We start from the raw sequence: 14246 nt of genomic DNA on the forward strand, positions 1-14246 counted from the left end.
GATCAGTGGGGTGTGGAGCAGGGAGAAGGGGGGAGAGGAGGGTGCTGGGGGTTACAGTCGCACCCATGTGTGGATGTGGGTGGTTGCGTGCGGTTGTCAGAATTCCTTCACTCTGGTGTTGGTGTCCTGTCAAGATGCATCTCAAAAATAGTTTCCGAACCTGCTGATGCTCTTCTTTTTTGGTCACCAAAATTAGGAACAGGTAGTTTTTGGGCATTGTAAATCCCACTTAACTCTTGCTTAGAGCTCCCCACCTGTCACCCATCACCCACAGAATCACAGGATGGTTTGGGTTGGAAGAGAACTTAGGGATCATCTCATTCCAGCCCCCTGCCATGGGACACCTTCCACTAGACCAGGCTGGTCAAAAGCAAGGGGATCTGGGGTTAAAAGCCGCTGTCACCAGTGTTGTGTGTTTATTGTGGGTGGCCTTGCTGGTCCTATCCCCCCTGTATGTGAGAATAGCTTAATCTTAGCTTCCTCTTAGTTGTAATCCATCATACTTGTCCCTGTGACTTCTAATTACTTTGATAATTACTATGCGAAAAGTAGAGAAATGTAACATGAACTCTGAGACACTCCAGCTGCTGTGGGGCTGTTTTACACCGCTGCCAATGTGTAACTTTAACAAATTAACAGATACTAATGATCACTCTTGGATGTCTCTTACAAGAGACACTTACAAGACACTCTGTGTCTTACAAGATTCTGTGCCATGTACTTCCCCTCTCCCAAGTGTTGTAGAAACAACTTGTCAACATCTCATTGCACCAAGTGCCAACGGGGATGTATTGACTGGCCTTGAATGCCACATCTCCTGGTAAAGGCTTTTTTGGCTCTTGGTGTTTAAAACCCCCGGTGGGCTGTGGGTTTGGTGGGATGTTGGAAGCAGAAGAGCTGTGGGGCTCTGAAGGCTTTGGAGTGGGTCATGCCTGCAGTAAATGACCCAGTGGGCAGTGGGCTCCAAGTCAGAGATTTGACAGTTTTCTGTACAAATTGAGGAGATTTTACATTGACTTCCAGTACCATACTCCTGTTCCCTGTCAGCATTTGGGTAGGTTGGGTTAAAAGTGTCAGTAACACAGACAGCTAAGGAATTTCAAATCTTTGTTGTTTTAAAACCAGACCAAAAGTTCTTCCCTGCAGCCTTGAGTCTGTCAATTAATGAGCTGAAACTTTAAACAACCTCCTCTCTCCCAGGTGAAGCTTTTATTGAGGAGTTAGTGTGAAAATGCAGCCCTGCAAAGTCCAACTCACCATCCAGCAGCCAAAATCCAGGCTGCGTGACTCTGGGGCACCACTGTACCTTCAAACCTGGTGTGTGGTTTAAGGAAGGAATACATCTGCTTTCCTCCAAACCATTTCAAAGCCTTCCACAGCATGGACCAGCATGTTAAGTTGGTTTAGGGTTTTTTTTGCATTACAGATTTTGAACCCCCCCTGCATGTTGCAAGCAAATGTGTCTCATATCTAGACTTCTCTTTGTGACACCCTTAGGTTTATTGCTGGCTGTGACCTTCTAAATGCCACCCTGAATAAGGAGTGGGATGAAGGGAGATGGAGGAAGCATTATTTTTAGGAGCGTTTTAAGCAGGAGTTTGTTCCTGTCAAAGTTAGGAGAGATGAGAATGGGAAATTATTTAACTGCTGTCAGTGGCTTGGCTGTTTCACAGCAAGGAATTCATGTGAAGATGGCAAGATGAGCAATTTTCTCATCCATGGGAGTAGTTGTGAAACTAATAACTGTGAAGCTGGGCTTTAATAATGCCCAAATCAAGAGCTCTGCATGTTCAGGAAGCTTCCCAGGGTAAAAACTGGGCGTGATTAGAGCTCATTAGAAATGCCAGGTAACCTCCAGGAATAATTGATGCTGTATGATTAATTATTTAGCCAGTACTGAACTTGCTCTTGGAGTCAGTGCTGCAGAACTGGCAGTGTCTGATAAGGATTTCCGTTTGACTTCTTCCTGTTGGTGTAGAGGAGAGATTGTAACTCATTGGAGCAGTGTGTTGCCGAGTGGTGGAGACCCTGGAAATCGTTCCCTAAAAACAGAGATATAAAATAAAGGCTCTCTTGTCATATATAGGGACCACAATATAGTAGCAGAGCAAGCTGGACTTCTGTTTAATAGCTGGGTTGGAAGGGATCTTAAATCCCATCCAGTGCCACCCTCTGCCATGGGCAGGGACACCTTCCACTATCCCAGGTTGCTCCAAGCCCCGTCCAACCTGGCCTGGGACACTTCCAGGCATCCAGGGGCAGCCACAGCTGCTCTGACCCAGCACAAAACACTCTGAAATGCACTTCAGTCTGAGAACCTTTGAGAGATAGTTTGATGAATTCCTACCTTTAAGCCATTCCCTTAACGACATGCTAGCAGTGGCTTCTATCACCCCGTGTTGATCCTGTGCTGTTCTGGGAAGAAGAGCAGCAGGAGCATCGTCACCTTCCTCCTGCAAATCCTTCAGCACCTGATGATCTCTTGCTGCCCCTAACCCCTGTCTGCCAGCAGATCATTACGCTGTTTTTTTGCCTCTTGGCTGCCGTGTGCCCTCCAGGGCTATAAACAATTAAAAACAATTTTGTTTTGCTGTAAAAAGCAACCTGGTCTCACCGAACCAGAAAAAGCAGCAGTGGCAGTGCTGAGTCTGCTGCCCAGATGTGTAGATTTAACTAAAGCTCAGATTTGTGCTGCAGAGGGCTGTGCTGCGAGGACTTTGTCCTGTCCTCGGGATCAGGCTGGCGCACAGCATTCCCTGCCCTCTTCTTTGCATTCCCACTAAAGCAGTACAGAGGGCAAGGGGGAACACTGAATTTAACACAGCAAGGACCTGAGCACCTCCCTGTCAGCAAGCGCATCGCTGACGAAGCACTCCCACCAAGGCAGAACTGCCTTCTGCTGATTAGAATGCAATTAATGCCATCAACAAGATGGTGAAAGAGACTTTATAAAGCAGTTAATTAGTTCTGTAAGCACTGGTCAGCCAAAACAGTTGAGAGCCGATGTTCTTTGAATTAAGGAGAATTATTTGAATGCTGATGGAAAGCATACAGGCATGCTGTGAAGGTATTACATTCCAGTTCTCTGTAATTACAAATAATGCACCAATGGTTTTGACTCTGCCAGATGGGGAGGAGGGTTCTGTCTTTTCTTACTTACGCCCTGGAACCTGTGGAATGGTTCCTTCTAGAGATGATCCCAGTTTCACCAGATTTGCATTATGCAGGCTGAGAGCTCGGCTCTGAGATCCTTCTCCAGCACTTATTCAGGAACAAGCGCTGCTGTTATTGATGGCAAGTGGATGGAGGGATCAGTGGCACTCCCAGCTCTGTTGAGAAGATATTTTGAAGCCCAAGATTACATCCAGGGGTTTTACCACATCATTAGGTGTGAGGTAGTAACACAGTGCCTGTGTTGGATGTCTTCATCAGTACATGTGCCATCCATACGTCCCGTGTTTGCAGGAGTCAGAGCATCCCAGATGGTGATGAGTCATCCACAACAGCTGTCAGGATGTCTTTCTTCGGCATAGAGGGCCAGGTGAAGAACGTGGGAGCCTTTATTTTGGTAGGAGTTGAGGGAGCTGCAGAGATAGCAGTGAAAGCTGAGAGTATGAAGCAGATCCTTAGCAGGCCTGCAAGCAATTTGCTCATGCAATGCAAACCATTTCCTTCCCACAGTGGTGTTGAGGCTGCTGTACTAACAAGCTGTGAGAACAGCCTACAGGACAGGGCTGGAAGCGTTCCTGTTTCAGCCCAGGGATGTGGCAGAGAGCCAGGCAGCCCTTCACGGCACTGGGCTGTCTGTTTGTGTCTAAAAAGCGGTAAACCAGAGCACTCTTCCTGGGATCTTAATGGAAACACAACCAGGTTGGGCTTTTGGAGGAGCCTGAGGTGGGGGCAAGAGTGCTGTGCAGCTGCCACTGCCTTGTGCCAGTGGTTTTGGGGTGGATGTGTTGGGCATGGTGTGCTGTGGATCTGGGGAGTGTGGTTCTCTCCCTCAGGTGCTCCAGCGTCCATGCTGGGAGACATCGTGGGTGCTTTGGCAGTGTCACCAGGCTGGAGCCCAGCTCAGGTGGTGATACATCACATCCCACCTGCAGAGAGGTTTTCTTACATTTAAGGATTTCCCCTTGGAATGTAAGTGCAGCTGTGGCAGTAGCCAGTGTGGTTCTGTAGATGGATTCCAGATGTGGAAGTGTAACAGCCCTGCTAACCAGACCAGATTTACGGGGGCTTACTTAATATTCAGGTTCCCCAGCCTAATGTAAATTTGAATGCTCCCTAAATAATAATAATAATAATAATAATAATAAAGGTATTAACTGCATTTACCAGCTCACCTGTTCTCCTGTTTATGAAGCAGAAGTGTTGCTGCTGGCTTGCCAGAAATCCCACACTTAGGGATCTGATGAGCTAGATGTGGTGCTTCCAGGGCTGTGGGATGGCAGTGCTGCTGCCACCCTGCTCGTTCACCTGAAAGGTGGGTAATTAGTGAGGAAGTGCTTGTGTTCCTCTATTGTTTGGAAAAGCAAGGGTGCCTCTGGGGCTGTGGTGGGAGCTGGCTGTCCTCGCAGGAGATCTTTTCCTGGGGTATGTGCTGTGCAGGCAGCATCCTTGCTGGGTCAGGGCTGGATGAACACCCTGAAACAAGGTCTTGGGAGCAAGAGTCACCTCATGCTCAGGAGGTTTTGAGCCCTCGCAAGACTTCAGCAATCCAGCCTCCTTTATTTTTTGGCTAATTCAATTTAATGTGCACATTTCAAGGTTTTGTGAACTACAGCACAGAATGGTCAATGGTCCTGCTGATGGTTTATGTAGACAACTCTTCTTGCTTTCACTTTCTTGCCCTTTTTCCCCTTCCAGGTTTAGGATGAGTGAGAAATGACCTGAACAATGGGAGTTGGGTGGGTTCATTCCCCAGTGAGCAGGGCCAGAGATGCTCAAGTGTTGCCTTTTGTTTTAGTATCAGATGGTAGCAGACTTATTCCAGGAAGAGGACGCTGTGCCCACCACTGCCGTGGGAAAGGGAACACCCCGGATCAGCGTCCGCTCTGCCAGGCCAGCCTTCAAAGCTGCCAACAAGGAGCACAGGAAAACAGTGGGACACCAGGTAATGTATGATTTGAGTGAGTCAGTCAGCGAGAGAGAAATCCAGTTAAGATCTTGTTGCTTCAGTTTGAAGAAGAGGTAAATAAAAAGCTGTTGATGGTGGAAAGAGACTTTCCCACGATCCATGTTCAACTGGTGCATTTTGGATGGTTTCTAGCAGTGCCTCTGGAACAACAGGCTTGTGTAGTCTTGACTGAAAGCAGCTGAGATGTGGTCTGGGGAGGGTGGAGGCCACTCTGGGATTCACTGGACTGTGTCCCAATGTACTGTGGGGCTCATAAATTGAAACCACTTCAGAAAAGGAGCATTTTTCCCTGTGTGGGCAGTGAGAAAGTTCCAGGGGGGCACAGAGAGGTTGTGCTGTCTCCATCCTTGGAGATGTTTCAAAGACCCAACTGGGCAGAGACCCAAGCTTTGTTGCCCATGAACCTCTTTGAACTGGAAGCCCTCAACCCCCCAGTGTCTTCTCTGAATGCCCCCTGCCTTGTGCTGGGTCGGTGGCGAGGTTCACGCTGTGTCGCACCCGCACAGGTGGCTTGTGGCACCTGCTGCCTGGGGCTGCGGGGTTACGGCAGCTCCATCCATTCTCAAGACGAGTGGTTTTGTCTTGCAGTTCCGCAACTCCCTGCACCTGCTGATGGAGACCCTGAATGCCACCACCCCGCACTACGTGCGCTGCATCAAGCCCAACGACGAGAAGCTCCCCTTCAAGTAAGTGGCACTGCAGATGAGCAAATGAGTTCAGCTTCATAGCTACAGAGCGTGCCTTGGGCTCTTCCTCCTGCTGAAGAGCTTGCCCCCTCCTTTTAATGTTGTTCCTGTAACTGGAAGGTCCATGTGGATTGCTGGAGTCACCTTTTTGGGTTTCAGTATGTGGGGTTCGTGCCTCTGAAATGAGGAATAATTCAGGTTCTAATAATTCATAGATACGCTCTGCTAATACTGAGCATCCTTGCTTTGCTGTAAGGGGGTCTTTGTGCAGTTTTCATCTTAGACTTGCTTTGATTTAAATAATTCCAAACAGTGAAAAGAGAAAGGAATGAAAAAGCAGAGATAAACAGTGGGCTTGTAAAATGAACAAAAATGTCTTGTTCTTTCAATATAAACGTAGAAAAAGTAAAGACGTGACTTGAACTTCAGGCAGGTTTCCAGGTGAGCGAACAGCTGAAGCAAAAGGCCAGTCCTGATCTTCCTCTGTAGTTCAGAGACATATCACAGACAGCAAACGCTGTGAGCAGGTAGCTGTTAGCCCTGGTCATGGATTTGTACCCGGTTTTCTTCCCTGTAACTCCAGGAAAGCTTGGCCATTAGTCTGCAGGGACCTTATAGATGCGATGTCCTCGAAAGGCATAAACTGCACGTGGTGACCTTTAAGGAAGAAGGTTGTAAATGTGATCCAGCAGCAGGGAGGCATTTCCCTCCAGCTGATCCAGTGCAGGCTGAGAGCTCCCGGTGAGCACAGTGCAGAGACTTAGGAGTCTTAGGACTTAGGAGTGCAGAGACAGCTCCAAGAGTGTCCTGAAAGGAGGGCAAAGCGTCTCTAAAGAGGCTCACCCTTGGTCATGATGTGCTGGTGGAGATGTATCCACCAGGAAGCCTCCTGGCTTGACTCTTTACCCATGCAAACAGCAAAGTGAGGGGTATTAATCATTGCAAGACATTCAGAAACTGGTTTATATTTTCCCTATTTATAGAATCTGAGGAACACTGAGGTTGGAAAAGAGCTCCACGATCACCTAGTCCAAGCTGTGCCCGATGCCCACCTTGTCACCAGCCCAGAGCATTGAGTGCCACATCCAGGCCTTCCTTGGACCCCTCCAGGAATGGGGACTCCAACACCTCCCTGGGCAGCCCCTGCCAAGGCCTGACCACCCTTTCCCTGGAGAAATTCCTCCTCATGTCCACCCTGAGCCTCCCCTGGCCCAGCCTGAGGCCGTTCCCTCTCCTCCTGTCCCTGTTCCCTGCGAGCAGAGCCCGACCCCCCCGGCTGCCCCCTCCTGTCAGGGACTTGTGCAGAGCCACAAGGTCCCCCCTGAGCCTCCTTTGCTCCAGCCTGAGCCCCTTTCCCAGCTCCCTCAGTTGCTCCTTGTAGGATTTGCTCTCTAAAATCGATTTGCTGATGTGTTAAAGTGGGATCTGGAGAAGCTGGGATGGCTGTATCTGTATTTCAGAGACACATGCTGGGAAATACACAGTGCTGGGAGGCATTTGTGAAGTGAAACATCATCAGCACTGCTCCAGGTTAGCACTGAAGTGGTGTCTGTAGCATTCAGAACACTTGGTGTTACGTTTGTTGTTCAGTGAGAAAACAAGTTTTCTCTTCCTAAAACATAATGTTTTTCAGCTCACAAGAGATTACATTTTTGATTAAAATGAGATGCTTACGCTGGAGAACAGAAAGGATGTAATGGCAGCCTTTCAGTACTTAGAGGGGCTACCATGAGGAGACAACCATGCTCTCAACAGTGGTGTGTGGTGGGAGGACAGGAGCCAATGGTCCCAAACTGACACGGGAGGTTCAGACTGGAGATAGGTAAACGTGGTTTTTTCTCCCTGAGGACTGTCTGTCAATGGAGCAGTCTGCCCAGAGAGGTTGTGCAACCTCCATCTGTGGAGGTTTCTATCAGTTTTGGCTGGATAAACCCCTGAGCTATGGATCTGCCCCTATAGCTGTCCTAGCTTTTGAACATAGGGGGTTGGACTGGAGACTTCCTCAGTCTCTTCTTCCTCAGGTCTCTTGCACCCTGCATTCCTACTTCACAACTTGCAAGATCTGTAATGGGGCTCAGGGGTGTCAGGCTCCCATCCTGGAGGACACCTTGGCAACCACACAGGGATGTTTGCTGCATCTGACTGCAGGCTGGATGTGAGGTAAATTTCTAGTGGAGAAGACTTCGAAAGAGAGATATGCCAGGGGAATACCTGGCTTCAGGTTGTTCCTCTGCCAGTTTTCCTTTTAAATTCTGTTTCAGGCAGGGTTTGGGATCTTTTACTTGGGTTTCCAGGCCAAAAACAGCCAGCCAGGTGCTTCTACCTGCTATGGCAAGGAAAAGGAGTTCATAATAAGGTGAATTTTCCCACTTTTAAGGTGATTATTTCATTACTGGAGCTGTTGCTGATGACTGCAGCTTCTCTGGTGATTGCATTTTACCCCACTGAGCAGGGCTTTGCTGCTTTGCAGAGTTTCCCTTGGATACAACAGAGATTGCCCTGGGATCTTCCAGGACTGAAGCTTACCTGTTGATCTGCCAGTCCTGTTTATTATTTATTGTTATGGAAATTGCACCCTTGTGGGTTCTTCCTTGAAGTGAGTGACAGCCCAGACTGATTTTTCACCCTGCACAGTGTTTGTGGTGTTGCAGTGAATAACTTGCTTGTAAACTTGACAGGTCCAGGGAATTTAAAAAAGCACAGAGGGAGAAGAAGGGAACTGTTTTTTTCATGCTGCTTTTGTACAGCAGAGAGCAGGCAGAATTATTCATGCAATCTTGACTTGCAGATGTAAATACTTTGGGCTTTCAGAAAGGGAAAAGCAGGTTCTCATTATATGAGAAGCTTTGTTCTGGAAACCTCACACAGCTATGGGCATCTGCATCATGTGAGTCCAAGCTTGATCCAAGGGCTTTTTCCAGTGCCTTCCAGAGCTGGAGAGCTGGAACCTCTTTGTGCATTTGGAGTCAGAGTGGAAGGAGGCAGCAGCCGTGGGGGATGCTGGTACCTGGACTCACTCTGTGCAAGGATAGTCTGATCTGGGAGTGGATTCTTGCTGGAATCCAGAGAAAGCACTGTCCAAGTATTCAGCTGGAAGTTGCCATGAGTTTTTTTGGCACAAATTGCTGATGGAAATGAGATGCCAGTGGTAAGAGGTGATGCAGGCTTTAAAGAGGAGGGCAGAAACACCTTGAATTTCCACATGGTGCCTACCAAAGTCATTAGTCTGGAACATGAGCACCACTGTTCTCAGTAAACTTAGTCTAGAAACTTGTGGGATCTGTTACTTACCTGTTTTTGGTATGGAATTGAATATATCAGACTTACTTTGCCATTGAATTTGATTTCTGCAAATATGTCGTTGCCCTTATAGCTGCAGGAGTAATACTGCCTGGTTAACCAGGCAGCTTGTGGTGGGGTAGCCTGTTCCCTTCTTTATTGGGATTGTATTGCTTTACAAAGCCAGGTAGATTTTGGTTGTAGGCACTAATTAATTGCAGCAGATGGTCATCCTATCCCAAGAATACACTTGGCATTGATAGCAGGGTGGTAGCAAGGTTTTGAGTAACTTGCAAATCACACCACCTTTGTGACATGCAGAGAAAAGGTGTGACATTTGTGCAGCCTGTTCCCAAAGCCAGGCATGGGTTATCCTGAGGTTTGAGAGGGAACGGCTGTGGACAGAAAGTATGGAAATATGGCCAGCCACTACAGTAATGAGGAGAGGAGAAGGTAATTCCTGTCTCTGGAAGAGTCACTCTCAGGTGGGTTGGGGAGGTGGGTTTCCTTTTCATGGTGTATTAATGTCTGTCCTAAATCTAATTTCAGGTTTGATCCAAAGAGAGCAGTGCAGCAGCTGAGAGCCTGTGGAGTGCTGGAAACCATCCGGATCAGTGCAGCTGGCTTCCCATCCAGGTACTGGGCTGGGAATTCCCTGGGCTGTGCTGCTGCTGAGAATTACTCAGCAAGTTCATTGTACCCCATCCCTGGCAGTGTCCCAGGCCAGGCTGGATAGGGCTTGGAGCAGCCTGGGACAGTGGAAGGTGTCCCTGCCCATGGCAGGGGTGGCACTGGATGGGCTTTAAGGTCCCTTCCAGGCCAAACCATTCTGGGATTAACTGAGGTGAGGGAGGGAGAAGAAAACACTTGTGTTCTTAGGACAGTGTTTATTTAGGCTGGTTTATATCCAGGATAGATTTTCTGCTTTTTATATATATATTTTTTTCATTTTGCAAAACCCCCGTTATGTCCTGGGTCCCTCAAGTCTAAGAGATTCGTCATCAAGCAAAGAGCTGCAAAGTGGGGCTGACAGAGCATGTGTTGTGCTGTGTTCAGTGTTCCAGCTGGTGCTTTCAGTTTGGTCCTGAGAGGCAATTTGCTCTGATGAAACCTCTGAAAAAGCTGATGTCTGGCAGACAAAGGAATCCAGCTTTGATCCCGTACCTAGGTGGACATCAAGTACACAAAACAACAGCTCTGGAAGCAAGCACTGCCCTAAAGGACTTTTTCTCTGCTTGCCTGAAGTCCCTTCCACTGTTCAGTTTGCTTTTCTTCATGTTTTTTTCCCTGGCTTCAGACATCTGCTGCAATCCTTATTTCAGCCAAAAAAAATTTTGATTCTACTTGCAGAGAAGGAAAATAAGAGTTGTAAATAATTGTTGTAGACTTTCACACCGCACATCCAGAGCATCCTAAGCTTCAAACTCTTTCATCATAAAAAAGGAGGGTTACAGGTGGTGTGGCTCCTTCTGATTGTGACATAAAATTCAAAAGAGGATTTTAAGGCCTAATAAATCAGAAAACATAGACTATACATAAGTCCTGAAGATGACAAGGGCAAATAATTCTAAAAATGCATCAGCTGCATTTTAGTGCCAAGCAGCTTTGTGTTAATGTCAGCAAAGCCATCAGCCTTTTTATATGGAACAAAGAAGTTATAAATATGCTCAGAGAAGAGTCGGCTTAGCGTGATGTGGAACACCATGAGAAACTCCCTGTTCTGGATTTTGGGGAGGAGTGTGCTACTCTCACCTCCTGCAAAGCTGCAGAGGGTTTCTGGCAGCCGAGGGCAGCAGCTGCATGTTGAGATGAGGAGGCTCTCCTGCCCTTCACCTCTGTTGGCCAGTGACCTCCATGGGCAGGCCAAAACTGGTGATGGGGTTCTCCCTGACCAGCTGAGTCCAACTACTTAAGGAGGAAGAAGGGAAAATAGAAGAAGAAAAGTCTCACAGAAACCAGTTTCTCTCTGTCCTCTGCTGGGGTAGAAGGGTGGAGGTCTGGGTCCTCATGTTGGGAGCCTGACACTGTTAGAAGACCCAGCATCACCTTTGGCTCTCATCTCTGAAGTCTTGAAGGCTTCTGTGGAAGTAGCAATAAAAAGCTCCTCCTACATTACATGATCACTAAGCCGTGGTGAGGAATTAAAAATTCCAGCCCATGGGTTGTCTTTTATTACCATCTTTGTTGCTGGACCAACTCTGACAGTCCTCTTGTAGGAAAAGCCCTGAAGCAATGAAAAAGCTGGGTTTTTTCACACAGAAGAGGCCACAGAAAAGCAGTTCTTTGCTCTCCAAGCAGGCAGTCACACTGCCCAGCGCAATCTGGGCCCTGGCTCTGCCTGGTGGGTCCCAGGAGAGCTTGGGGAGCTCTGACCTGAGCTGTGTGTTTTTTGAGGTTTGTTACTGGTCTTGTCATGGCTGCACGGATACCCTGTTCCTCTCCATTCATTATTATCCTACAGATTTGTAGTGTTTTTCCATTTCCATTAACTGCAGTTTAGTCCCTACAGCACTGAAATCAGTGTAAAATTAGTAACTGGGGAGGGGGAATGGAGGGGAGAAACCTCTGCAGCACCTGGAGACCAGCCAGGCTCTGTTGACAGCAGATAATTGACCAGTGCAAGGACTTCTCCACCCTGACACAGTCTGAAGTGATGCTCTCAGCTCTGCTTGCATGCTTTTGGTTATGAGATCTTTTCCCAGGATGCTAAAAATACAGGACTCTTCCATCACTGCAACTTGTCAGCTCTTGTTCTTCCTCCAGGGACAAAAAAAAAAAAGTATGCAAAAAGCTATTTCAGCCTTTCAGAGTGACCTTCTCCAAAGTTTGTGATGCTTGAAGGACAGATTTTTGTATAGTTTAATATTTCTAGGAGATAATTGTTTATAGGGACAGCTGTGCACTAAATAAAATACTTGCTTTGGGCTCTGGTAGTTCTTCACCTTCCTTACTCACAACATTCCAGTCTTGAAAATCCAGACCCAGGAGCTGGACAATGTCATTGAAAGATTGTGAATAATCTGTGCATTAAAATTGACTTTACAGACCAGCTTGGGAAAAGGTGCAGTTTTACTTGTGATCTTTTCATCACAGTGTGCATTGATTATTCCTCTGTATTTCCTTATGTTTTGAGACAAGTTGATTTTATATTGCTTGATTAAGGATAAAACAAAAAAGGAGAGTCATTGCTTTAAATTTAAACCTCATGTGAAGGCTCTAAATTTGGAATACTTTAAAATAATAATGGAAAACTTGATCTTCATGACTTTTGCTTCGCTTGGGTGTAAGCGATTTACCTGTAAAGCAACAGGGAATTTCCAAATTTGTTTATCTCAAGGTAGGTTTTATACAGAAACAATAGAAAAACTCTTACTTTCATCCTGTAATGGTTACCTCTGAATATATTCCAGCATATTGTCACAAGAGTAACTTCTGAAGGTGGTGTGGCTTTGAGTCAGAGATCTCTGGATAAAACCACCTGCTGCTGAAGAGTTCAGTGGTTTGAGTCTTTAATAATTTTTTTTACCTCTAAGAAAAGAAATAATTTTTCATACAAGTTGTAGCTGTTGAACCCGTGAAAGTCACAGAGATCTGAAGCCTTGGGCTCCCCACTTAGGGTGTGCCTGGGTTTATTTTACCATTTCCGTGGTAGGCTGTGCTCTGGCTGTGTCTGAAATAAATTGAAAATGTATCATTTGCTTTTAAATGTTACACAACAGTTAAGAAATGTATCTGTTAGCATGTACATAAATGACTGTGATGAATGGACTGTCTGGGGTGCGTGTGTAGTAAATCTATCATCATCTTCCCCGGGTAAAGCGTGGAAGATGTCTCTGTGCTGTAAAACCATTCATCTTCTTTACAGAAACTGGCTGCATAGAGATGAATCTACAGAGAACTAATTGGTGCAGATCTCCATGAATAACAAAATACTCTTTAAAACAAGATTTTAAATTGGTTCTCTCAAAACTGTACGTTTTTTTCCTGCTGGTTATGGTGGTTTCCAAGTCAGTGGTCCAGCAGCAGTGGTCTCCCACCATCACTCTGAATAACCTCATCACTGCATTTCTCTCTGAAATACTCTCATTGTAGTTATGTATTTATAGTTTAAGTATCCTTGGCATTTGGCTGCTTCCTCTGGTTGCTGGAGCTCACTGTCAAATGCAGCATTTTTGTATCAATTCAGTGTGAAATCCCAGCTGCTAAACTCTATAAACATTAAACACTTACAATTGAAAACTGTCATGGACATCCTTGGATATATAATTTTTTTTTTATAGAATGTGCCTTTAGCTGTCTGGCTGTCATTTCAGGATAACAAGACCTACAAATTGCTTTGGCTACCAACAGTTCTGTTTGCCCACTCCCAACAAAGGTGTAATATGTAAATGGAGGGGTTTTCCCCCCTCATTCTTCCCTTTGAATATATTCCAGCTAATTTCAAGCCAGGCCAGCCTGCATGTTTTAGAGCCAACTGAAAGGCAAATCTGTTCTGCTACAGTAAACAAGGCAAGAGAAATTTTCTCCCTGAACTGCAGTTTCTAAAAGAATTTGTAGTGGTTTGGTCTAAAATACTCATTACTGTTTACTTTCTGTGAGATAAGAATTAGGAGAAAAGCAGAGCAGGCACTAAACTTGAAAGAATATAAAGAAGTTTATTAACAGACCTAAAAGAAGAAAAAAAAAAATCATACCACACCTTCAGAACTCTTCTCCTCCCCCCCACCTTCCTCCCTTCTCCCACTGACAATGTAAAAAGACAACCCTTAAGATGTTCAGTCTGTTTACCACTTCCATGATAACCTTGTTCAGTCCATTTAGGAAGAGGAGTCTCTCTTGCCCATGCTATGAAAACATTATCACAACGAGACAGCCGCCCACGTTGGTTCTCTGCTCGCATCATGTGAGAGTCCCTACCCACGACTTGCAGCTTTTCCCACAACTGCCTTCGAGGGTCCACTCTTGAAGGTTTTTGGGGTACAATTTTAAGGTTGAGCCGTTCAGAAACAAAAGTTCTCTTCACCCATCTCTGGGAGCATTTCATCTCTAAGAACAGAGGCCCTTCTCCTTCCCTGGGAGCAAAGGGTCTTCCTCATCTTCATCTTTAGGACTATCTCTGGGAGCATCTCTAGGAACTGAGGTTT

At 46.3% G+C, this 14246-nt stretch overlaps 1 protein-coding gene across 1 annotated transcript in view; it reads left to right on the plus strand.

The window, feature by feature from the left end:
- Positions 1-14246, plus strand: part of MYO5B (myosin VB) — a 148464-nt gene that overhangs the window by 78586 nt on the left and 55632 nt on the right. Inside the window, exons 15-17 of the mRNA XM_017734339.1 lie at positions 4967-5113; positions 5726-5823; positions 9652-9738. Coding sequence (XP_017589828.1) covers positions 4967-5113; positions 5726-5823; positions 9652-9738 — 332 coding nt within the window. The remainder of the gene's footprint in view (positions 1-4966; positions 5114-5725; positions 5824-9651; positions 9739-14246) is intronic.

Source organism: Corvus brachyrhynchos, unplaced genomic scaffold (assembly GCF_000691975.1).
Source record: "Corvus brachyrhynchos isolate BGI_N302 unplaced genomic scaffold, ASM69197v1 scaffold285, whole genome shotgun sequence".
Classification (NCBI taxonomy): domain Eukaryota; kingdom Metazoa; phylum Chordata; class Aves; order Passeriformes; family Corvidae; genus Corvus; species Corvus brachyrhynchos.